Raw genomic sequence first — 27,617 nt, 5'->3', positions numbered from 1 at the left:
TATAATGTCCGTCAGCCTGAGCCGTAGAATGTCCAATGAGGGCCACCGTATGCGAAATACACAGGTTTTCAAACCGGTCGCATGTTTAGTTGTTTGAGCAACGTCAATATTAGTCTCTAATAATTGGTCAGGAAGGAAAAAAATGAATGTACAGGTGCAGCCATCAAATCTCAACAATCCGATTGTTTTCTTCGATGTCACCATCGGAGGACAGGTGAGTAAAGAAAGAACTAAACAACACTGACTGGTGTGAAAGCCCGAGAGTCGCATGCAGCTCCCAGCTAACCTAACTAGCATACTTTAGCATTTACTCAAACACTAGGGATTGCGTGAGTTGTTGTATCATAATATCACTCTTAAAGTTGATTTGGTTTATAATTCTAATTGATTTAGTACCTGCATAGCGTTTTTATTCATTTAAACTGCATTAGATAGTGGCTATTGTGGTTTCATTATAATTCGGCTAGCCTTGGATCAAAACTATCCTATGGTAACAGGATAGTTGGGCAGACTGGGGACCAAGGAAGAGTGGGCACCTCCGTGTGAAATTGTCTATTTCCCCCAAAATGTAATGTAATAAAATGTTTAAGTAAAGTATACATGATTACAACATAGTTAAACATTCGACAATGAAGGTCTAATATTTCTACAATTGCTACAAAACCTGTATATCTAGTCATTTCAGGGCATAAACAAGAAGTTGAAGGATCAAATTAAGTCAGATAATGATTTACCATACATGTTCACATCATGTATACTGTACATTACTTAAGACCATTTTTCAAATATATATATATATATATATATATATATATATATATATATATATATATATTTACATTTTGGACAAAATAGTCAATTTTACATCGAGGTGCACAGATATGTCCATAGTGCCCAGTGCCTACCTATCCTGTATCCTTATTGCTAATATTTAATCGAGTCTGACTTTGGCTTTCGTATCTAATCTATACAAAAATCAGACTCGATAAAATACATCTATGACAGTCTCTTTTCATTTCTGGTCATCTGCATTCTGCTGCATTTTACAGATTAAACAAACATGTTAAGCCGTTCGTTTCTCCAGGATAAACTGTCTCGCACCGAAAATAGACGATCTATAAGCGGCATACTCGCACTGCTAAGCTTTGTGAGCTTGCAGATCTGCTATTTTAGGTGGCGAGACGATGCGTTGGGCCGTCCTGTCTGGCGACCGTTGTCTGACAAAAATGTATTTTTTAGAATATTTATTTAAAAGTAAAATTGACTGGCATTGATATATGTAGTCTAGCCTAATCAGTTTAGCTCATTGTTGAACTTTCTGTTAATGTGTCTGTTTGTAAAACACATTACAGTAAACCGCTTCTTTTATCATCCTTACATAGAGGTATTATCGAACAGTAGGAAATTGGAATACAATTCAACATTAATACATTGATATTGTCAAATTAAAAAATATTTCACGTAAGCATAGATATAATATGTTTGTTAGGGTGTCAAGTCAAGGAAGCCAACTTGAACGAGTCAGCTTGAATTGAGATTTAGCTTTGTGAGGTTAAATTAAATAATTTCATTTACAATGCGCTGATACTCTGTCACACCTTAATGTCTAATATGTATGTACACATACCTGCTGCTATGTTCATGCACTTTAAGTCTAACCTAAAGTGGATTATGCAATGCATATGTATGTAGATATCTTGTTTTCAGTGTTGGAAATTAACTAAAGTAATATGTAACTTAAAGTAATTTTTTCCAGTAACTAGTAAAGTAACTAATTACTTTCACGTTTTGAGTAATAATATTACTTTTACTTTTTTCCAAAAGTAAGTTATTACTTTTTTTCACGAGCCTTGGTGGTACTCTGGGCTTGAGTGTTTATTTGATCCTGTGTTATTTTTGGTCCATTGCAGGGCCGTGCAGAGAGTGCTGAAGGGGCAGGTGCTCAAAATGTCCACGAAAGGGCACATATGCACGCCGATTTTTGGGGTGGTCTTTTTGTGGGTGTCCCACATGCTATTTCACACCAGAAATGTAGTATGTTGGATGTCTTATGCTAATAGGGCAAGATGTTCCACAATAACATGGCCCATGTCATTACTGCCATTACCCTCTCCTCTGCCTCCTGCATTGGATGCAGGATAGGTGGGCACTAGGGACATACTGTATGGGCACCTCGATGTAAAATTGGCTATTTTGTCCAATTCAAAATATATACATATTTGAAAAATGGTCTTAAGTAATGTACAGTATACATGATGTGAACATGCATGGTACATCATTATCAGACTTAATTTTAATTTTAACTTCTTGTTTATGCCCCAAAATGAATGGATACAGGTTTTGTAGCAATTTATAGCAATTGTAGAAATATTAGACCTTATTTGCAGAATATTTAAGCATATTCTAATCATGTACACTTTACTTTAAAACATTTCCCAAATATTTTATTTTTTAACATGTTGGACAAAATAACCAATTATACATCAAGGTGCCCAGATGTCCCTAGTGCCCAGCTATCCTGTTAACCTTGCATCATACCACAAACAGCCTAACACGTTAACTTTAAGATGAGGGCAAAGTAACTAATTTCATTTGACAGTCCATGTGGGACTTTCATCAGTGCAAATTGCAATAAAATAAGCAATACATTCTCATTCTCATTACCATGTACAAATTTAAATAATTAACATTTCTCTATGTAGCCTATTCGCCATCATTCCCATTTTCATTCTTCAATACTAATGATCAAATAAAACATAAGGCAGGTGAAGATCAAAATGTACTAAAATATGTACCTGAAAACATTTGAGGTGAGAAACAGCTAATGCAGTAACATGCATGCTTCAGCAGTAGCAGACCAGGGAGAAATAGGGGGTGGGGTGCGTATTATACATCATATAGCTAATATAGAGATTGCTGGCTTTTCAAAAGACAGTGTTACTTGAAGACAGAAGGAGATCAAGTTCTACCAGCTTTGGTTTGGCAAGGTATGGTAGCTAGTGGATTCCATTAAGGTGATCAGGTATTCTCTGTTGAAGAGAATGTCCAAGGCATGCACATGTACAATGGAAAAAGACACCCTACAAGCTACACTTGATTGGTTTTTGATTTATTAGACATAATAATTACATGTTAAATGCTTCTCACGGAAACATCAAGGATAAAATGCCAACAAGGAACAAGGAAACTTGAGAGACAAAAAAGATATGTAGGCCTACATGATTGATTAATGAAGGGCATGCCAGGATTGTAATTGAATGCAGTGTCACAATAGTTTAATGCGAAGGCACCTAACTTTGATCAGACGTGAGCTAACTTTTAGGTTGGAGGAGATCCTAGGCTGTGGATGGAGGGTTACCATGGATTATGATTGTGGAGTGTTATCGTCTCCGCCAGGCCGAAAGGCATGGCGAGAGAGTATCTTTTACCCCCTGTCCGTCCTTCCGTCCGTGTGTCCGTCCATGTGAGTGTCCTGTCCGTGTGACCGTTGGCCCGCTCGCTGCAAAACTGTGCACACACAGTCCCTCGATGCCAATTCAGAACCTCTGCCCCAAAATTTTCACATGGGCCTGTTATAGCGCCACCAGGAAGCCTATTTGTGCAAAACCCACATTACTCCTACAGATTTAATCCAAACGTCATGCAAATCTGTACACAGTATCTCTATAGTCATGTGATCAACACGGATCTGTCCGATTTCCCATATTCCATCCTGATAGGCTAAGGTTGGCATCCAAAGTTTGCTTGATCGTCAACATATCCGTACATAGACAAACATGTGCGTGGCAAGACTTGTCTATGTCCGTGGCACTCTTTTTTTTCCTTTTTGTTTTTAAAGAAAAATATATATAGCCTACATATGTTTCATTATAATGTAAAAACATATTCTAAAATACACAAATGAATCTTTAAAAAAAAGTTTGAATAATGTTGGTGACTCATAAAGTGTCGGGATGACATTCTCATTAATATGTTGCAGGAGACTTGTGGTATTGTATGTTGTACCCGTACATGATTGAGGACACAAGACAACAAGATTCCCTGAAAATGTCAAAACATCCGTTCAATCCTTGTGGGATACTAGTATTTATATTTCTTAAGACAATGGATTAATAGTGTGTGAGGTGTGCCAGACAATGAAACAATAAAAGTCAACGGTAATGTGAGTGACCACATGTGAAAAACTGTGCCGGAAAAGAGCAAAAACAGAAGGCATGTCATCTGTTGAGAAGGAGCACCGAGGCAAAGGAGGGCAGAACTGGACAAGTAAAGTTAATTTATGTCAGTTGAGAGAAAGCGTTTCAAAGTGTCCAATAATGCTAATAATAACCGTAGTAACGCTCCACAGTCATAATCCATGGAAACCCTTGATCCAGAGCCTCACCATCAGACCTCCTCACCTCTGATCAAAGTTAGGCACCTTTGCATCAAACTATTATGACACTGTATTCCTTTCAATCCTGCCATGCCCTTCATGACTTTGTCATCAAGATAGCTAGTACAGTACCTGTTCACATAAATGGAAACCACAACTCTTAAAGTTGACACACAAAAAAATAGTTTAGCTGGAAGAACTTAATCTCTTCCTGTCCTCAAGTATGGCCCTTTTGCTCCTGCGATGTAAGATGAAAGCACTGTACTGTGCTAAAGCTCTGTACTGATAAGACCCAATTATTGAAATCCCAAACATGGAATATACTTGGACCATGCCACATTTAATGCCTGTCTCAGGAATGCCACCTGCCAGTATACAGTGGATAAATTCCCAGTCTCCAGGTTTTTGAAAGTATAGCTACCACTTTAAGGTAGGCTAAAAAGATAAGAAAATTACTGATCTACAAGCTCACAACATGCTGTGAGCGGTTGTGCAATAGGCCTACTAAAAATCTCCTGCAACAGTGGCGTCCCCAGGATTTACAATTAGGGCAGGCGAGATTTTTCGCCCCCCACCCCCCTCTATTACCCCCAAAAAAGAAATTTCAACTCAATCGGCGATCGAAAACCGGCGAAAGTGGCCGTTTTCAAGACGTTTTGGCCATTATCTCTGGAACGGAAGGTCCAATCTGCTCAGTTCAAAGCTTGTTGGATGCGTGACTTTGAGGACACTAAGCAAACACCTTTTCGGGTTATTTGGGGTTTTAGGGACTCTTTGAGTTTTTAGCCACTGACTCATGTAATGAGCATGTTACTTTACAATAGTGCTGCACAATTAATCGAAAAAAAAGATTGTGATCTCGATTCAGACACCTATGCAATCTCGATTTTAAATTATGACGATTTTTTTTTCAAATTTTTTTTTTTTGCTTTTTATTTTTATATTTACAAGAGAATTGTGTGAGAATCGTGTGAGAATCGTGATCTCAATTCTTATGAAGGAAAATCGTGATTCACATTTGAGCAAGAATCGTGCAGCACTACTTTACAAGTCACCAAAGTTATTCAAACTCATTTTTATGTTTCTACATTATAATGAAAAAAATATATAGGCTATATCTAGAAATTTATTTTCAAAATAAAAAATGTGCCTCGGACATAGACATGTCTGGCCCCTGGGAGGGCACTTGACATCACTGTATCGGGTGAAAAGTGAGACTAAAACTGACTGATGGCAGCTAGCTCATTTAAATTATAATTATAAATAATAATTATGATAGTGAAATTATAATTATTTGTCAAATGTTCGTCTTGATAAGGGCCACGGATGTTGGGCAGGCCATAAAAAAATTACAAAATATATATATATATATATTTTAAATGTGTCTTTTGGGAAAAGGGCAATTTGAGGCAAAAGGGCAGGCGCTCAAGCACCAAAAGCCCCCCCTCTGCACGTGCCTGGTCCATTGATATAATGGTAGACTGGTTGGGAATGGGATCAAGTTGCTTTGCAGGCTGCTGATCCGGTCTAAGTTGCACTTGTCTGTGTGAATTATCGGCTGCGGAAGGGCGGGCCTTAAACCGGATCAAACAGTGTTGCCATGTCTGCTTATTATAAGCGACTTGTTAGACCGATGAAGACGCGCTGTAAGCTTGTAGGTCTCTCTCTCTCTCTCTCTCTGTCTGGTATAATAAGTATTTTTGGTGGATGGCTGTTTGGTTGTGCATTGGACAGAATTCAGTTGTCTTTAGTTACATGTAAAATACTGTGACTTTTGTCACAATTACTAGAGGAAGAATTTGATCAGATTTTGGAATTCAGTCTTAAATCGGGCTAATGTAATGTTATGTTTTATTGAAAGTTTGATAAATTAATGTGGTTTCACTTTATAATTGTTGGGTGGTGGGAGAAAAGTTCTGCTAAATTGGACCTGAAGTAGACAGGCAATTAATACACAGAAGTAAGTGGTGTACAGTTTTAGACCAGACCAGATCTGTTATGAAGCTATAACAATTTACAACTTGGGAATCATGAGAATTTAGAGTTTAATTTGACCACTAGATGGAGTTGCCACTTACCATACTATTGTTAAAATGCTTGGGAAGTAACAGAAAACACTCCTGCACATTGTCTTCGAATGCAATTTATTTATTTTTAATTCGAATGCAACGTTTCAGTTGAGACCTTCATCAGGTTGTCTAATGGCTGAAACACACAGACAAGGTTCATTCAGTTATATTTTTTCAACGTTAAAATAAACAAAATGCATCATACACAGTATTCTCTGGGCACTGCAGCAGTACTGTCTCGGGAGGTAGAGGTCATCTGGGAAACTGAAGGTTCCTGCTTCACTAGGGGTGTGCCGATACACTAATTTCATGAAACAATACGATATGATATTGGGCTCACGACATCGATACGATATCGATACGATACGATATATGGCACTTTCTCATTATGAAAATATATGGGGGGGGGGAAGCAAAAGCAAACATATTTCTGTTTTGCATTGTTCAGACATGCAAACTTGTAGCTTTTCAGCTACAATAGCCGTTTTGAATCCAAATAGGGCAATAGTGTGACACCTGACCGGAAAAAAAACATGTTGTCACCCTTTTCACCTCGGGGCTGTTTGCATGCCTGATTATTATTATTGTAAAAAAAAAATCTAAACGATATTTCCCCCCCCCCAAAACGATACATATCGTCACAAGAAATATATCGTGGGACGATATATCGGCACACCCCTATGGTTCACTGGTTTGATCCCTGGCATCGTGCTGGAGTGTCCTTGAACAAGACACTGATCCCCTTACTGTTTCTGACGAGCAACAAGTCTATTGTTTTTATTGTTTGTGTGTAGTGCACCAACTTTAAAGCGCTTTGGATAAAGGCGCTATAGAAATGCAAAAATATATAAAAAGACACATGACGCATCCCAATGTCCAATACAATGGGTGCTGGATAAAAAAATACCATGTATAATAGAGCAGAAAGAACTGCACACATAATTCCCATTAAGAGGATTTTATTAAATGAAGTGACATTGGAGCAACACAGGCTCTTCCTAAGACCAGCTATAGAAATGCAGACCATTTACAGTAATTACATGACATACCATTCTCAAAGTAAAGAACTTCAGAGACAGAAAAACAGAGTTGCAGGATGTGAATCATTGTACTTGCATTTGACCATAGATTATTAATGATGTTTTATGAACTATATATATAACATACATCCTGGGAATTAGCACAGCAGATGTTTGAACTCTAATCAACACCACCAGAGTAATTTTTGCATAAATCATTGCTCAAGGGTCACTCTATAATTTCCCAGTCCAGATTTTGTTTTTTAACTGGTGCACTATGCACCTTTCTAATGCTATCTATGATAGGATATCTTCCCCACTTTACATTACTTTGGGAAAACTTTGCAGAGTTTTGCAGAGCTGACTGCTGTTTTTGATCCCGAAAAAGGTGCTAATCATCAGTCTAGAAGAAAAATGATGATGCAATTTGTATATTGTCAGTGTAGCTCTCCAGCTACTGATAAGATTTCCTACAGTGCATACTGTACTGTATCTATCGAGCAACTTCTTGATTTGCTTTCACATGGAATGCAGTAATAGAAAACGCCATCCATTCTGTTCAGACAGTTGTAGGAAGTGTGTGCTGATGGGTTCCTTTGCTCAGCTGCCAGTACCCACGGCATAAACACATGTCATCCGGCAGTTTATTGTATGGCCCTACATTGTCGCTCTTTAACCAGAACACCACACCTGTCAATACACTGTTCATGCATTCCAGCCAAAGATGGTTGACAATAACATAAGAAGGTAATCCAATGCCCATCCACAGACACATCACAGTTATCATCAGATAAGGCATCCATACTGAAGCGAAGCCCAGAGTTAAACTGACGCACAGAGATGGACGATGCATGACTTGAGGTTCTGTCAGGATATTATTCTCACCACTCTTGGTGTCTTTCATCGCCAGATTCGCCACAGATCTGAACTGTAAATCACTCCTCAGCTTCGGGCGAGGTTCATTCCTCTGTTGATTCAACTTTTCGGCTTCTTCAAACCACTTGTATAGCCTTGGGTAGTGGGGCAGCAAAGTTAAAAGGACGTAGATGAAAAGCCCGAAAACAAAGTAGCTGACCATTCTTGACTCATGTACTTCACACACCAGTGCCATAGCTCCTCCCAAGTCCTCGATTTCCATCATGTCTGTTGTCACTGATCCGATGTTGTGGACAACAGCCATTGTCCACATCAGTAAGACTAAGACTACGTTACATAGGGATTTGTAGAGGGGGCTCAACCTGCTTGTGAGCATATCCCCTGATGCATAGTCCAGCAGGCCCAGGCCTATTGTAGGAACTGGTAATGCTGCATATACTGCAGAGGCATGTGCTAAGATGAAGCAAACAGACACAGGAGATCTTATAGGCCCAAGAAACCACACAGTCACCATGGTGCATGCCAGGACGGCATCAGCCACAATGAAGGACAGTGCACATATGCTTAGAAAGGAGCTACGCCATTTCTGCTGGCATAGGTGCAAGACAACCATGCCCAGGCCCAACTTGCACAAGAAGAGGAACGTGTACAGTCCAGTGTTGTTTATAGGACAACCATCATTCTGCTCCCAGTACTCTATAATTGCGAGCATTTTGACCGTGCTGTTAACCAGAAATGTCGGCATGTTGGGTGACATTTTGGCTAATGCATTAGCACAGCTCACTCCAGCCTGGGTGCTTCAGAAAAAGCTGTTGAAGACAAGAATAATAGTGGTTAGAACAGGTGTACTTCCTGTACCTGTACGGTTATCTGCCCATATCCTGCCCACACAACATTCGAGATCCACATGGAAGCCTCACTGTTATTAGAACCTTGTCTTGTCTTCCTTGTACTTTGAAGTGAATGTTATTATTCACTTCATATATATTATATTTGAAAACATTTACGTTTGTCTCATCAAACAAACACATGCTATGTTGCTCCTGCATTCAGCCAGCAATGATTACTGCCTGTGCCCGGCTGAGCCGTAAGTCACAATGCACTGCAGCTAGGCAGACAGACATGTGATTGAGTGTGTGACACAGGAAGTAATTTTGTGTTAGGGGAAATGTGGGCATTTTAAAAGTAGCTATCAATTATACACCCCATGAAACCTTGAATTCATGGAGATTTTTAGTTTTTGTCGCATTTCTAAGCCAATAATTTGATGACCGGCAGAAAGATGCTTATGCCTCCGGTAGGAGACTCAAAGTTTACACTTTGAGTCTCCTACCGCTCTGCCGCCGGTCATCAAATTATTGGCTTAGGAATGTGACAAAAACAAAAAACTCCATGGGGTGCGTAATTGATTGAAAAAAAGTCATTTTGGGGGTGAACTATCCCTTTAACGGTTAAAGGAGAATTTTGGACAAAAGTTTTCTTACCTTTTCTATGACGTTATGATATCTTAGGATGAATGGTACAGTAGAAAATGTTCATAACTCCACCCCTGAGCCGCCACAGCTTAAAAGGTGCGCGGATAGGCCTTAGGTTAGATCACATATTTTAATAGCTTTTTTTTATTATTTCTTTGGTGAGATCTGACGTTCATAGTGACAGAACACTATGCAACCAAAAAAAAAACAGAAGTCTCGCTAGACGAGATTGAAATCTCGAGATTTCAATCTCGTCTAGCGAGACTTCTGTTTTTTTTATTTTTTATTTTTTTTGGTTGCATAGTGTTCTGTCACTATGAACGTCAGATCTCACCATTTTTTTTTTTTAAAGCTATTAAAATATGTGATCTAACCTAAGGCCTATCCGCGCACCTTTTAAGCTGTGGCGGCTCAGGGGTGGAGTTATGAAGATTTTCTACTGTACCATTCATCCTAAGATATCATAACGTCATAGAAAAGGTAAGAAAACTTTAGTCCAAAATTCTCCTTTTAAAGGGATAGTTCACCCCCAAAAAGACTTTTTTTTTCAATTTACTCAATTAACAACAGGGTAAGCGGTTAAACTTTAACCGCTTACCCTGTTGTTAATTGAGTCGTTAAGCCAATTGATGTTTCCCAACTCCTTGCAACTGCCATTGGGTATAATGGTTGCAAGTAGTTGCAAGGAGTTGCATTGGTGTAGTTTGGCCTTACAACTAAGTGCAACGAACCAAAAGACAAGTGCAACTAACCAAACTGTCCATTTAACTTTTTAAAATATAAAATAAAATACATTTTCATTAAAGTATTAAATATTGGTAACACTAGTATTATTATATTTAAATACCATGTCTTTTAGCTTTGAGAAGGCATGATCATTAAGTGCAGTGCATTCTGGAAAATGTAACTGTAAATTCTTTCAACACAAAATTGTTAGTGTGTATGTGGTCAAACACTAAAATGTTATCTTTTGCAAGAGTAGAGAAAGAAAAGTAGATTTAGTTGATTCCACAGAGAATGACAAGTGTGCCTTTACCTGTTGTCCTAGTCGCATGTGTTTCTGTCAAGAGCCAGCTGCTGCCTGCATCAAGTCCTCTTTCCAGTGGAAGAAGCAGAAGCTGCTCACTCTCCAGTCAAGGGTCACATGAGATAGTACATCTACATCCAGCTTCTTCCTACTCCGTCTCCCTGCTGACTGCTGTGAACATCTTGTAGCAAACACTCTGTCTTTAGATAGACCGGTCTGTTTTGCCCCTCCCCTGGGTACCTCCCCCACAGGTGACAGGTGACTCTCATGCTGATTTGCATGTTGGTTAAACTGGCTGGATGATGGACCCACCCTTTTACAATAGATGTATCTGTCTAGCTAAGCTCTTTGTCCTTATGATGTTTCACTGTACTAGAAACCCAGTGAAACCTGTCTTAAAATGGTAGGTGTCAAGGATGTTGGCACAGATTGCCCTTAGGCATTGACACCTCAAATTGAGATCGATTTGAACTGGCAGGGAGTCAGGGACAGCCAATAGTAAACGTAGTTTAGGTTTGTAAAAATGAAACTTGTTTTTTGATAAAAATGCCTTTTGACATCATGACCAAATTATTCATCATTTTTATAACAGTATAGCCATCTTACTGCCAAATGGCAAAAAGTTGTGAAAGCACTTGTTATAATCTACTTCTTACTATTTGTACACCTGTTTACTCTTACATAACACAATATACCCTATATTGTTAGATGATATGCCTACAACAGATGTAGTGCTTGTTTTTTCTGTTTGGCGAATTTGCAGAAATATGTTTGTCTGTCTCTCTGTACGCAAAATCACACTGATTCATAACCTCAATTATGGCTGTGGGTGGAGTTTCATGTGTTTGCTTTGTTATCAGTGTAAATGTTACGGTTTCTATGACCGGAGCAGTTTGGCCTCAGGTAGTGGTCTGAAAAGGGACACAAAGGCCAGGTGTGGCGAATGCAGCCATGTTTCAGTTGTTAGTTCCCCTCATTCTACTGAAGATTTGACTGATGGTTTGTAGCGCTGTATTCAAGACCACCTAAACTACAGCGATGTCAGTACAGAGACCAAAGAGGGCTTGAGAGTCAAGACTGAAGGCCAGTCCACACCAATGCAACTCCTTGCAACTGCCATTGGGGATAATGGTTGCACGTAGTTGCATGTTGTTAGGAGTTGCATTGGTGCGGTCTGGCCTTAGACAGAGCCTTATTTAGCCTTAATGTCTTACATACTGTACATGTCTGAGTCTGACTAATAAAGTATTCAATCAATCAATCAATCAATCAAGACCAGAACATGTTTTATCCTAATTGAGACCAAATGACCCACGTAATTCTATTCTACAGAAGGCAATCTTTTGATCGCAAAATGCAATTGTATTTGACTGACTTTGGAAAAGATCAGGAATGGATATAATAAGACGGAACTGTATCAAACACCACTGCTCGTACTAATGAGAAAATGAGGTTTACTACTACATACAGACTGGTGTCAAATTAAAGGATAAATCAACAGTGTCTTAGTAGGTGGTGTTTGGTGACCACGAGCCGTGACCAGAGTTCTCTGGTCCGAGTTAGATTTCAAGTGAGACAGAGACGAGAGTGGGACCATCATATTGTGGTCTTGAGACCGGACCGGACTACAGCCTTAAAGGTTTTTGAAAACCTGCTGTTGAAAGTGTGATGTCATGCCCCTGTATTCAAAAGTTAAACACTGTAGGCCTAATCAATACTTTTCAGGTACTCTAGTTTTTGTGTTGGTCTCAAGTCACTTGAAGCTGATCCTTTTAAATATGCTTTTAACATAAGGCTACAAAATGTTAATTGGTTAAAGTTCTATTATGTATTTTTTATTTTACTGAATAAAATGTTATTTTGTTCAATCTGTATGGTAAAGTATATTAATACAATATAACATATACAATTGGGGTGATTGTATTCGGTATCTGCTCTTCTATTAGTATTGAGACATTTAGATAGACGACCTTTTCAAATTCAAAATTCAAATTCTTCCCAGAGCAAGCCGGCAGAATCTATTATCTCAGTGGTAAAAATGTCAGCACTTGTGCTGGAGACCCAGGTTCAAAACCGGAGTATAACAGGCAAGTTAGTTACAAAGTGCAGTTAGTTATAAAAACGAAACGAGTTCAAAATGACATAAAATTGTGGGCAGACATGGTGAACAAAAATATTATCTGGATATTAATATGCTTTTAAGACACACAAACTGTTGAAGCATGATTAATAATGTAGCTTTAGCTTACCTATCAAGCATAGATGGACTTACGCTCTTATGACCACAGTTTCCTTTTCCTATGATGACATGACATTTTACCACCAAGTTACATTTGTTACTACCCTAGAGAATGTAATCTACACAGCAGAACATAACAGAATTCCACTGACGGTCTGTTTTCACTGTGAGCTGTCGCCGAGGAGTGTGGGGAAAGCTGTGTGGTTGTATGGCGGGGACAAACCACTCTTTTCATAAATTGTTTCCTTTCACATATGCGCACACGCGCACACACACCACACAGTGTGTGTGCTTCAATCTCCTCTACTGTCCTCCAGTTCCCCCAGTAGTTTGTGGGAGGCCTGTGTTGGCTGATGCTCCGGCGTCCCCCCCACACTCACTCACAATCCATGGAATAATGCGTAGATGAGCAGGGCTCAACACAGAGTAGCCTACACACAGAGGATGCTTGGAAACATTCATGTGTTGCATACATTTATTGGAAAACTCTTAACCCGTTCAATCTGGGAACGCCTCTACAAATGTCTTTTAAATCCTAACTGGTTTCTGAAAAACGTATGTTATCAGTGGTATATCAGTGGTGCTCAAACCTTTTCATGTCAAGGACTCCCAAAATGATTTGTATTTGGCCGCTGAACCCCCATCTCACAATATTTAGTTCCAGGGACCCTCAGAAGCAAAGATTTGAGTTACAAATGTTCGCTTTAAAAATGTATATTCAAAGATTTTATTTTTATTTTTAGCTATAACCATTATTTTATACTTTGGCTATTCAAAAATAGCAGATCTACAAGCTCATACAGATCTACAAGATCTGTACATCTGCAGATCAGAAAGTGCCGCGCTATGAGCTTGTATATCTGCTATTTTTGAATAGCCAAAGTATAAAATAATGGTTATAGCTAAAATGTAAAATGACATACAGTAGTATGCCTTCCCGGATTGAATGGGTAAATTTTACAACCCAATATGCTAGCCGGCAGTGACGATTGCTGTCACAAGAAATGGAGTGAAATGACGTTCCCCAACATGACCGTCCAGGGTACTTGTTAAAGCTGGTAGATGCAAAGTAGTTTACTTGCTTACTTGGCCTCCTCCTCAATTGTGAACTAAAAGGCATAATTAATGATTAGAGGCATCTGATCTATCTGTGTATGATTTGTCATTAGTTACATACTGTCACCGGGAGAGGGAGAAAAAAATCACACGCCTTGGGACAAAGTAATGGTATACAGTACTTCATGTTTAGTGTTACACGTGATACTCCACCAAAGAATGTCCTTAAGCTAAATTCAGGTATAGGAACTGGTCTGTCAAGATAACGCTGTCAAATCTTGTATATCACTGCCTTAGGAACACAATGGTGTATGTTAATATATTCAAGTGACATAACCCGTTTGCCCAAGGCGGAGCAGGTTGACCTATATTCCTAAAAATTTGTTATTCTCTGGTTGTTTGTGGTCAGCCGCTGCTGTGACAAAACGTGCTCAACTGTTTTTCAGGAAGTTGGACGTATGAAGGTTGAACTGTTTGCTGATGTGGTTCCGAAGACGGCAGAGAATTTCAGGTAGGGAACGGGCCTGCAGAATACGCCACACTGTCACCGTAAGGTGAATGTGTGCTGTAGCGCATTTCATACAGATATGTTACTAAGTACAGGATACCATCCCCCAAGCACACACATAACATAAAGCATTATTATATCACATCACTCCATCCATGTATCGCTTTCCTTTTACATCATTCGCAGTGTGCCACATAGTGATGATGTCAAACCCAGAGTGTGGGAACGAGAAGGATTTTTATCTAAGTGTAAGCAGTTAAGATGCAAGCGTTAATGTTAGCATTATGGAAGAAATGGGATAAATGCCTATCTTGACTGCAGCATGGAACGTTGTATATATCAGCCTCTAATGCTGCTGATATTGCTGCTATTGGTACTTAACGTGCGACGCTTACCCAAAAAAACAGACATACAAGCTGTTCTTTTTTTTTGGGGGGGGGGGGGGTAGGGCAGTGGACTGTATATTTAACTCCCCTCACAAAGTGACAGCTGTTGCGCTCGCCATGTTTACACACATACTGTAGGACACACCAATGCAAATAGGTTGACCATGTCTGAATACACAAATCCAACTTGATCATTTGCAAATAACAGTAGGGACAGTCGTATTCATATTTGAAAAACAAACATAGGCTAACCCCCGCCATGCACGTACTGTATATGCATATGGGACTTAAATATGGATTCTGGCACAATGTACCTAAATGATGAAATCTAAGTGAGTGCACCAACTTGCTAAGTGTGTCAAGTATCATGTGATTTCGAGGTTTTTAAGATATGTTTTGAGAGGCATCAGGCCTCAGGAATGAAATCCAATCAAAGTAAGAGTGACAAAGGACCCACGTATCGAAAAGGCTGGTATGGTCTTAAATAGTCACACCCAGCCGTGTCTAATTAGTTTGACTCAGGCCAAGTTGCACAACAGGTGTGTACTCACACCTAGCCCAGAGTCTAATTAGTTTGACTCCACACTACGCACACCACAATGGGATTGATGTGTGCCATGTTCTATTTTATTTGTTGATTTATTGTGTGGCGATTGTTCTATGTCTGTGAAAGGTGCTCTACAAATACATTTTACTTACCCATTGACTATTTTTACTGTGGATAATTTCTGAATGTGAAGGATGTTAACTGTCTTGTTCCTCTCTTGCAGGCAGTTTTGCACTGGAGAGTTCAGGTAAGCAAGTGAAGTGCTGAATGTGATGCTGGTAGAAACATGCAACATGGTATACATTCTTCCTCAATCATGTGTGTGAATGTGTTATAAGGTCCAGGTCCTAAATTAGGCATTGATTGTGTTCTGGCCCATCAATAATGGCTTAGGTAACAAACTGACGTGCCGACCCCTGTTCTAAAACATGCATTAGACATTGCCAATAATTTGCCCAAGTGGCACTTCATGGATTAATACACTTCTATTACACACTAAATTGGTCTTTGCATGGTCCCCTTTAGTGACATAGATGTATTCCTTTGCACAATTACTCTGGATGATTATTTTGCCACTTTTCTATCCTTTTTGATATGGACTGCTGGACCAGTGTGTCAACATGATCACACTCACAATCAGAATCAAGTTTATTATCACGTCACACAATTATTACAGGTGTAATGGTAATATTGTTTTAAATATAAATTCTATCCTAAAAGTGTGGTTGAAATTATTTTTGTGCAAGTTCTCAACATTGCAGTTACGGGAAGAGTTACAATAGGGAAGAGATGATAATAATAATAATAATATTAATAATATCAAACTGTATTTGCATAGCACCTTTCATGACATCAAATGCAGCCCAAAGTGCTTTACATAATAAAAGATCAACAAGAAAAAGGAGAACAGAACACGGAACAGAAATAACAGGAAGGCAGCAAGGCAAATTAAATATACAAAGTCCAGTGTACATAAGGTGCTTGATTACATTTAGCAATGGATAAATGGCACCATGGTAGGCAGAAATGCTTCTTGTGCAGGTGGAAAACATGTCCACCATATAAAAAGCAGCAGGTATATCAAATCAGTGTCATGTGCATGGTTAAAGTGACATGTTAAAAATAGAGCATAAGGTAAAACACATCAAATAGAAGCGGGTATGAAATCATGATTTCATTGGTTAAAGTGACATGGTTACCATAGCAGCGAGTATTGAGTCACCATCTGGTGACTGATATCAATATACATAACTGATAGTGTTTTTGCCGCTGATAGTGTTTTTGCCGCAACAGAGTGCAGACATAGTAATGTGTACTAAGTGATATGCCTTAGTGGCGGCAGTTGTAAACGGTTTCCCTCCTCCCATAGTGTAAAACCACAAGTACTGTCAAATTTCTTGCTCTTTAATATGCTGGTTCCTACCTAAACTGTAGAAGATATGGTTGATAAAAAGTTGTTTATGTAAGGTACTGTGGCAGTAACTGATAATTGCTGTTGATATATGTAATGAGGGAAGGTTATATGCACATTGTATATTTAAATACTTTATATATTTATTTATTATCCTATTAGTATAAAACTACTGACTCTTTTATGCTCTTGTTTTTCTCTTTTAATTATTATTATGACTATTATTATTACCTATGCTGCTGCATTGTCTGAATGAAGCCAAACTAAAATAAGTTTTACTCTTATGTACCTTGTGCACAAGGTGTAACAATTAAATACAACCTTGACATTGAAAATATGAGATTGTTTTATAAGCCTGCGCAATACACTACTTTATGGAGTCATAAATATACTGTATTATTTTGGACAATTACAGGGCTATTTTTTGTTCCAAGTCCCCCGCTGGATGTGTTCGTATTTGCACATCATCTGTCGACATATGTTTTGTAATCATTTTCCGGGGAAATGTTATGTACACTGATGTTCTTTGCAGCAATGCCTTGTTTTATCTCTGTTTATATAGTTGGACACGTTCTTCCTTTTGTTGTCCATTTATGAAACAAATGCAAAGCATAACAAACATGAGCCAGTCCAAAAGTGTTCATAAATCTATCCATCCAGCTATCTATCTGTCTGTCTAATGTAGATAGCAGGATGCAAAATAGTGCAGACTGTTTCCATGTGATGAAGGGTTGGTTCAGAGACGGATCCAATTTATCTTTCTCAGGTTTATTTTTTGGCCCATACCACATAACTGAATAGTAGCCTAACTGCTATTGTAATATTTGTCATGGGGGTGGTAATTGTACTCACATTTGTGTCATATTTATACAGATTTGGTAAGAGTATACAGTATAAAGTAGGAAGATTAGGTCACAATGACTGGTAAATCCTACTGTGTTAACTAATTCACCGGAACGGAACAACCTCTAAATAGTTGTTTACCTGCCAAAGTAGTCCGAAAGGTAGTCAAACGTACCAGTTACGGACAGCTATCGCAGACAGTTGTAATATGTGTAATATTCACAATATATGTAATATTCTGGCATATACTGTATATGCAGTGATGTATTGCACAATTTGCAGACAAGTCATGTGTTTGTCTTCATCTCCTGTTTGAAACTTCTCACCCTCAGAAAAGATGGAGTCCCTATTGGGTTTAAAGGCTGCACATTCCACAGGTAGGCGCACTTGCACTGGAAGGAAACGGGATTGATGAAGTGAATTGGTCCCCCCCCCCCCTAAAAAAGGAAAAACTTTGATTCCAAACTAACCAATCTTGTCTGCTTGAAGTTGTCATTCACTTAGATAAACCATTATCACCACTGATATTAGAGATTTCCCTAATACTCTGTTAGTATGTGCTGTGGCATTCACATTACCGAAAAGCATATTTTCGAAGGCAGAATAAAATAAAACAACCCGTAGATTTGCTTCTTCGTTCATTTATTTGTACAGTAATAAAGCAGGTTTAAATGTGAAGCCTTTAGAAACAGAATTATATAATACAAATGATAAAAAACAAAATACAATTAGGGAAATTACAGTAGTGTGGAAAAATGCCAATTTTTTTACAAAGTCATACAATACTTGTTTTTCCTAATGAAACCAGTGACATACATGCCACTTTAACAAGGTTGACTGCCCTAATATTTTTTATTTGCTCATTGGTAGGGTAATCAAAGACTTCATGATCCAGGGTGGGGACTTTGTAAATGTGAGTACACACACTTCAACTGCATTTTAGTTAATGATTGTTCTCTGATGACACATTGCAAGCGCAGTCAGTATATGGGATGTTTTTCCACTACATTACTCTGTTTCAGAGTAATGCTCTAGTAGTTTAAACCTCTTTTTCTTTTTTTTTACCAGTTTCAGAGTTCTTAAATGTGATATTCATATTGCACATGATTGATATATATTTCGCTGAGACATTCACTGAGAATACTTTGTTTGCACTAGTGCATCAAAGCACAGAAGAAGGTTGGATGTTAGGAAAAATGTGTACTGTGTAACCTTTTGTTGTGATTTAATTCTTATAATGATTTTGTTTTTACTTTGTCCGTGCACTTGATTTGAGCATTGAATGTCATGAACAGTGTTGGAAAAGTTACTCAAAACCAGTAATATATTACTTACTACATATTACTTGTTTAAAAAGTAATGTCTTTACTTTACATATTACTCCCTGCCAAAAGTAATACTCCCTGCCAAAAGTAACTAGTTACTTATTACTTTACTTTTTTTTTCTCGCCCCCAGTAATTGCATCCTTTCTCCCTAAAAGTCTGACTTTGCATTTTCAACATTAACAGTTGTTTTTTTCTCTTTTCTGCAGCGTACATTGTAAAATCTAAAATCATTGTAAAAACCAAACTAACTATATCAATAGACCAGGCACGTGCAGAGGGGGGGGGGGGGCTTTTGGTGCTTGAGCGCCTGCCCTTTTGCCTCAAATTGCCCTTTTCCCAAAAGACACATTTAAAAAAAATATATATATATTTCGTAATTTTTTTATGGCCTACCCAACATCCGTGGCCCTTATCAAGACGAACATTTGACAAATAATTATAATTTCACTATCATAATTATTATTTATAATTATAATTTAAATGAGCTAGCTGCCATCAGTCAGTTTTAGTCTCACTTTTCACCTGATGCAGTGATGTCAAGTGCCCTCCCAGGGGTCATCAACATGTCCGTACACGGACAAACATGTCCGTGGCCAGACATGTCTATGTCCGAGGCACATTTTTTATTTTGAAAATAAATTTCTAGATATAGCCTATATATTTTTTTCATTATAATTTAGAAACATAAAAATGCGTTTGAATAACTTTGGTGACTTGTAAAGTAACATGCTCATTACATGAGTCAGTGGCTAAAAACTCAAAGAGTCCCTAAAAACCCAAATAATCCGAAAGAGTGTTATTGCTTGCTTAATGTCCTCAAAGTCACGCATCCAACAAGCTTTGAACTGAGCAGATTAGACCTTCCGTTCCAGAGATAATGGCCAAAACATCTTGAAAGCGTCCACTTTCGCCGGTTTTCGATCGATTGAGTTGAAATTTCTTTTCTGGGGGTAATAGAGGGGGGGTGGGGGCGAAAGATCTCGCCTGCCCTAAATGTAAATCCTGGGGACGCCACTGACATGAGTTGCAGGAGATTTTTAGTAGGCCTATTGCACAACCGCTCACAGCATGTTGTGAGCTTGTAGATCAGTAATTTTCTTATCTTTTTAGCCTATAATGACATGCCCGAAATTGGGATGTCAGGGTTAAAGTGGTAGCTATACTTTCAAAAACCTGGAGACTGGGAAGTTATCCACTGTATACTGGCAGGTGGCATTCCTGAGACAGGCATTAAATGTGGCATGGTCCAAGTATATTCCATTTCAATAATTGGGTCTTATCTGTACAGAGCTTTAGCACAGTACAGTGCTTTCATCTTACATCGCAGGAGCAAAAGGGCCATACTTGAGGAAAGGAAGAGATCAAGTTCTTCCAGCTAAACTAGTTTTTGGTGTGTCAACTTTAAGAGTTGTGGTTTCCATTTAGGTTGAACAGGTACTGTACTAGCTATCTTGATGACAAAGTCATGAAGGGCATGGCAGGATTGAAAGGAATGCAGTGTCATAATAGTTTGATGCAAAGGTGCCTAACTTTGATCAGAGGTGAGGAGGTCTGATGGTGAGGCTCTGGATCAAGGGTTTCCATGGATTATGATTGTGGAGCGTTACTACGGTTATTATTAGCATTATTGGACACTTTGAAACGCTTTCTCTCAACTGACATAAATTAACTTTACTTGTCCAGTTCTGCCCTCCTTTGCCTCTGTGCTCCTTCTCAACAAATGACATGCCTTCTGTTTTTGCTCTTTTCCTGCACAGTTTTTCACATGTGGTCCCTCACATTACCGTTGACTTTTATTGTTTCATTGTCTGGCACTCCTCACATACTCTATTAATCCATTGTCTTAAAAAATATAAATACTAGTATCCCACAAGGATTGAACGGATGTTTTGACATTTTCAGCGAATCTTGTTGTCCTCATATGATGCAATCATGTACGGGTACAACATACAATACCACAAGTCTCCTGCAACATATTAATGAGAATGTCATCCCGACACTTTATGAGTCACCAACATTATTCAAACTTTTTTTTAAAGATTAATTTGTGTATTTTAGAATACGTTTTTACATTATAATGAAACATATGTAGGCTATATATATTTTTCTTTAAAAACAAAAGGAGAAAAAGAGTGCCACGGACATAGACAAGTCTTGCCACGCACATGTTTGTCTATGTACGGATATGTTGATGATCCTGCAAACTTTGGAAGCCAACCTTAGCCAATCAGGGTGGAATATGGGAAATCGGACAGATCAGTGTTGATCACATGACTATAGAGATACTGTGTACAGATTTGCATGACGTTTGGATTAAATCTGTAGGAGTAATGTGGGTTTTGCACAAATCGGCTTCCTGGTGGCGCTATAACAGGCCCATGTGAAAAATTTGGGGCAGAGGTTCTGAATTGGCATCGAGGGACTGTGTGTGCACAGTTTTGCAGCGAGCGGGCCAACGGTCACACGGACAGGACACACACACGGACGGAAGGACGGACAGGGGGTAAAACATACTCTCTCGCCATGCTTTTCGGCCTGGCGGAGACGATAACACTCCACAATCATAGTCTATGGTAACCCTCCATCCACAGCCTAGGATCTCCTCCAACCTAAAAGTTAGCTCACGTCTGATCAAAGTTAGGTGCCTTCGCATTAAACTATTGTGACACTGCATTCAATTACAATCCTGGCATGCCCTTCATTAATCACTCATCATGTAGGCCTACATATCTTTTTTGTCTCAAGTTTCCTTGTTGGCATTTTATCCTTGATGTTTCCGTGAGAAGCATTTAACATGTAATTATTATGTCTAGTAAATCAAAAACCAATCAAGTGTAGCTTGTAGGGTGTGTCTTTTTCCATTGTACATGTGCATGACTTGGACATTCCTTTCAACAGAGAATACCTGATCACCTTAATGGAATCCACTAGCTACCACATACCTTGCCAAACCAAAGCTGGTAGAACTTGATTTCCTTCTGTCCTCAAGTAACACTGTCTTTTGAAAAGCCAGCAATCTCTATATTAGCTATATGATGTATAATACGCACCCCACCCCCTATTTCTCCCTGGTCTGCTACTGCTGAAGCATGCATGTTACTGCATTAGCTATTTCTCACCTCAAATGTTTTCAGGTACATATTTTAGTACATTTTGATCTTCACCCGCCTTATCTGTTTTATTTGATCATTAGTATTGAAGAATGAAAATGGGAATGATGGCGAATAGGCTGCCGCTACATAGAGAAATGTTAATTATTTAAATGTGTACATGGTAATGAGAGTCCCACATGGACTGTCAAATGAAATGAGTTACTTTGCCCTCATCTTAAAGTGAACGTGTTAGGCTGTTTGTGGTATGATGCAAGGTTAACAGGATAGCTGGGCACTAGGGACATCTGGGCACCTTGATGTATAATTGGTTATTTTGTCCAACATAAAAAATAAAATATTTGGAAAATGTTTAAAGTAAAGTGTACATGATTAGAATATGCTTAAACATTCGGCAATTAAGGTCTAATATTTCTACAATTGCTACAAAACCTGTATCCAGACAACTTAAGTCTGATTATGATGTACCATGCATGTTCACATCATGTATACTGTACATTACTTAAGACCATTTTTCAAATATGTATATATTTTTAATTTTGGACAAAATAGCCAATTTTACATGGAGGTGCCCATACAGTATGTCCCTAGTGCCCACCTATCCTGCATCCAATGCAGGAGGCTGAGGAGAGGGTAATGGCAGTAATGACATGGGCCATGTTATTGTGGAACATCTTGCTCCATTAGCATAAGACATCCAACATACTACATTTCTGGTGTGAAATAGCATGAGGGACACCCACAAAAAGACCACCACAAAAATCGGCGTGCGCATATGTGCCCTTTCGTGGACATTTTGAGCACCTGCCCCTTCAGCACTCTCTGCACGGCCCTGCAATGGACCAAAAATAACACAGGATCAAATAAACACTCAAGCCCAGAGTACCACCAAGACTCGTGAAAAAAAGTAATAACTTACTTTTGGTAAAAAGTAAAAGTAATATTATTACTCAAAACGTGAAAGTAATTAGTTACTTTACTAGTTACTGGAAAAAAGTAATAATATTACTTTAAGTTACATATTACTTTAGTTACTTTCCAACATTGGTCATGAATATAGATCAATATAAAATATAAAATGAATAATAGTTAGAGGTGGAAAGGGTTAGCCATCTCTCACCCTCTAGTGGACATGTTTTGCATTACACTTGAGCTTGTGTCCTAGACGTCCTATGCTATCCTGATGTGCCTTTTGTACTTTTGTGCAGGGCGATGGAACTGGCATTTGCAGCATCTACAGAGGTCCATTTTCGGATGAAAACTTCCGAATGAAGCATTCTGCCCCTGGTCTTCTGTCCATGGTGTGTAAAAGATTACTCTCCCCATCCACTATATATTTTTAAAAAAACAATAGTAGTTACATTTTAAATATTGCATGGATTAAATCAAAAGGTAAATAATCCCAACCGTGGTAAGCAAATATATCCCATATATCTCCTACTATATATATATAGTCCTTTACAATAATATACTGTAGATCTTCTGCACACTAATTAATATTCTCCATATTATTCCTCAGGCAAATAGTGGTCCTGGAACAAATGGATGTCAGTTTTTCATCACATGTACCAAGTGTGACTGGTTAGATGGGAAGCATGTCGTTTTTGGTATGGTGTTTTATCAATCAATTGGAATTTATTCAGGTCTGAGTTCAATTTTGATTGACTGATTTTGTCTTTTTTCATAACGTGTGATTTTAGGAAAAATTGTTGATGGCTTGCTGGTCATGAGGAAAATTGAGGTAATGAAAAAGTCTAATGTCATATTGATTTTGAAGTTTTAATGTATTCAATTACCTGAATATTTGATGAGTACAAAATGTTCCAGCGTTCTAGTAGCTAGCCCCCCCTCTCTTTGTTTTACCCTTTTTGAGCTCACACCTAATTCAACATGGACCTTAATATTCCACTAATATTCCTAATATTTCATTTAACTACTATTAAATGCTTTGGGGCGTGTAAAGCTGATCACTTTATTTAGCATCCATGTAAACACGTTGGAATCTCTGATAAGAATGATTTCAATTTGATAGAAGGAATATTTTTCATGTAAAAGCAGCTACTGTTTCTGATGTAAGGAAAAAAACATGAGTAACTTATATGGTAGTATTGTGTACACTTATTACTGTAAAAAGAAATGTGGTCACCACTGCGACAGTATCCCTACATGACCCGCTTTCCATTGCCTGTTTCTCCCCTCTGCTGGCCAAGAAAAGCTATTTATCTACCTTTTTCCAGCATGTGCTCCCACAACTATTAACGATCATGGAACACATTTAACTTCGGATTGAAAGCAGGGATTGTCATTTTGTATTACTTTCAGGGATCATGTTAATGCGCAATAATACTTTTGTAGAGGATTCGGTTGTGTAGTTAACTTGCCGTGATGATGAAACTCCAAATATTGACGATATCTTGCTCTGATCCTTAGAAATTGATATTCCAAAAAAAAAATTGTGTCCTCATTGACTTACATTGCACAGTTAAATGGCTCTCAAAGTGCTCTCTTAGCACATAAAGAAACACAAACAAAACAGATTATTTCAATATATAACATGACAAAACCCAGTACAGATTTCTTTCAAAGAAATGTTTCAACTTGCTGTTGATTTTACGCTTTGAAGATCTGTATCTGTGGGTCCAGTCCGGATCTTCTTCCTAATACAAATGGCAAAATCAACATGGAGTTTACTTTTATTTAACGCCATAGTGGGTTAGGTCACCTGTTTCACCGTGCAATGTAAGGAGACTATTTTGGATTATACATTTCTAATCAATAGAGCAACTGAGCAAGATATCTCGCCAATATTTGGAGTTACATCACAGCTAGTTATACATAATCGAAACCTAAATGTAACTACTAAACCATTGTGCTTTAATTTGGCTAATTTGAAAGGAAGCTAATTACTAAGTGCTTTCACAATTGATGGGCAGCAACAGACCAATGAAGGAAACCAAGCTTTAGATAATTTGCAATGACATTTGAGAAGTTTCTAACATAAATGTTCTCCCAAATCCCAACAGAATGTTCCTACTGGTCCCAACAACAAACCCAAGCTCCCTATCGTCATTGCCCAATGTGGAGAGATGTGATGTGGCTCTACTCGCAAGAACCGCAGAACGACATGACCATTCGTTTTCTGCAGGGAACCAATGAACCAACCATACAACCTCTTTGTTTTAATACATGAGCCAATTTGTACTCTTTCTCTCAGCAAAACTCAACCAGCTCTTGTGTAAATTAAGGCTATAGGGATTAAGTTTATCTTTTTTGCTGGCATTAATGTACAATCAGAATTGACTTAAAGTAACAATACATACCCAGTAGGACATGTTGGTTAGATAAAGAACACCTTGAACTGAAAGGCTTCATGCATTGATAGATAAGCCAAATCTGATTTGATGCACCTAAAACCTAATGTACAGTACATGATTCACAGGCCTATTTTTGTGCCTTATGTCTGGCCTATTAACAGTTGGGGCGAGTTATTACTGGGTTGTAAACGAGGTAATGGAAGCTGTTCAAATCTATGAGCGATGTCCAGATTTAAGCCTGTTTGTTCTCTCACAAAAATGCAATTGCGAGAAAAAAAAAGAAATTACAGCTGGAAGGATAGTTGGTTTGTAAACATTTGTAATTCAAACACTCTTTGAACCAACTGTGTGACTAATAAATTCTTTTACATTTTTTTTATAAAACTGCATGAATTCTCACTTGTTTATGAAAATGAATTGTTCAATAACAATTGTTCGCCTGTGATTAGGGTGGATATGGATGGTATTTGAGTGTCATCAAAGAGGTGAAACTTAAAAATATATTGCGAGATTATATGTAAAGTAATTAGAACGGTAGCAACATTTATATCAAGTTAAATTTAATAAATGCTTACATTTCATTTTTTTAAAGTATATAAGATAAGACCATTATTGATCATGCGAGGGAAATTCAGTTACCAAAGGCAGTACAGCATACAGTTAAAGGGCAAGACAAAGTAGGCCTACTGTACATACAGCAGTGTAAAAACATCGCACAAAAAGAGGCACCATCAATAATGACCAAATATACAATATCGTACACAACGATAACTATGTCAGATTCTTACTGTAATAAGCTGTTGTTACTTCAGAGGTAATTGGAACAAGCCAATCGACCATTGTGTCCCTCATTATGAATGACAGTCTATAAGTATCTTATCCCCTTGGGGTAGGTGAATCTATCATTTCCTCTCCTGCTCCACAATCTCCATGTGAAGATTACATTCATGATGCTGTGACATGAGTGTAAACTGGTTTTAAAAGAATGTCAACTGTATATATTATTACAACCGTGTGTATAATAGCCTACTTAATCTCTATTTTCTGAGGTTTCAATATCCAGAAAAAAGGTCTTCCAATTTCAAACTGCAAGATTGCATTTAGTAAGTGACTACAGTGACTTGGCCTAGACGTCATTAACAGAGCATAATAAAGTCTCACAATGTCTGTGAGAGGAGTTGAAAGGCACAAGAGTCCTCCGAGGCACAGGTTTGCCAAAGAAGTCCTCTGTTGAACTTATGGGCTACCTCTTATCCCAGCCCCACATACAGATCCAACCTACCAAAACCCCCTCCCCCAGCCTGCGCTCTCCCTCTCTAGTCTGCTTGGACCCCGTTCCCCCGACACAAAAGAATCCTTTCAGATGGAGGCTCTCTTATGGAAGCAGGAAGAGTTCTTTTAGGAAGGGTTGTCGGGGGGGGGGGGTGTTTTACTTCGTGGTGAAGGCTTTCTGGGGTCAATGCTAAAGTCCATCTTTGTGCGAGAGAGCGGGGCTCGTCCGTAAACAACGAGCTCTTCACACATCAACCAGCGCTCATAAACAGTGCCACTGCTAGTGGGCAATCTGGGCATTAACATGACAATGGGTGGGGGTGGGGGTGGTCTACCCTCTGTCTGGCTCGGGAGAGGGGCAAACTCAAAATTCACCCGTTTAAATAAAAGCCAAATGATAATGACAGCAAGTATGTCTTGTACTCCAATTCGCCTATAATGTATGGATCATCATCATCATGTGAGGAAGGAACAAACTGAGACATATAAAATATACTGTCAATATAGGCTAGAGTTCCAGTGATTGGGTTGCAGTCTTCATGAAAACCAATTTCCCTGGCGCATATAGGACTGCATCAAATGCATCCAAAATATAGTGTCTTTCTATGATAAGGAAGATCGACAAAAATAATAATAATAACATATATAGCATATATATATATTATATATATACGTACAGGCTATAGCCTACACACGTCTCGTGAGCAAAGCGCCACACCAGACTATATTTGCTTTCTTCCACCGGCTGCGGGTGAACTGCAGCA

General features: G+C 38.5%; 2 protein-coding genes across 2 annotated transcripts; one reads left to right on the top strand and one right to left on the bottom strand.

Annotated features, from left to right (window-relative positions):
* The first annotated feature begins 48 nt into the window (after positions 1-48).
* ppih (peptidylprolyl isomerase H (cyclophilin H)) lies at positions 49-25,959 on the top strand. The gene is made up of 9 exons (XM_080444637.1): positions 49-214; positions 14,583-14,647; positions 15,801-15,824; positions 18,164-18,208; positions 18,702-18,744; positions 23,476-23,568; positions 23,787-23,874; positions 23,968-24,008; positions 25,291-25,959. Exons 1-9 carry the CDS (start codon positions 143-145, stop codon positions 25,357-25,359), a joined length of 540 nt encoding a protein of 179 aa, XP_080300763.1. The 5' UTR covers positions 49-142; the 3' UTR covers positions 25,360-25,959.
* On the bottom strand, positions 7,132-13,378 carry LOC308097099 (uncharacterized protein). The gene is made up of 3 exons (XM_080444695.1): positions 13,091-13,378; positions 10,851-11,022; positions 7,132-9,148 (listed from the first exon to the last, which is right to left on the bottom strand). Exon 3 carries the CDS (start codon positions 9,094-9,096, stop codon positions 8,023-8,025), a length of 1,074 nt encoding a protein of 357 aa, XP_080300821.1. The 5' UTR covers positions 9,097-9,148; positions 10,851-11,022; positions 13,091-13,378; the 3' UTR covers positions 7,132-8,022.
* Positions 25,960-27,617: the final 1,658 nt, after the last annotated feature.

This window comes from Gymnoscopelus braueri (assembly GCF_963280865.1).
Source record: "Gymnoscopelus braueri genome assembly, chromosome: 12".
NCBI classification, from domain to species: Eukaryota; Metazoa; Chordata; class Actinopteri; order Myctophiformes; family Myctophidae; genus Gymnoscopelus; species Gymnoscopelus braueri.
Note: the sequence above shows the minus strand (reverse complement) of the source record. Positions and strands in the feature narration are given on the sequence as shown.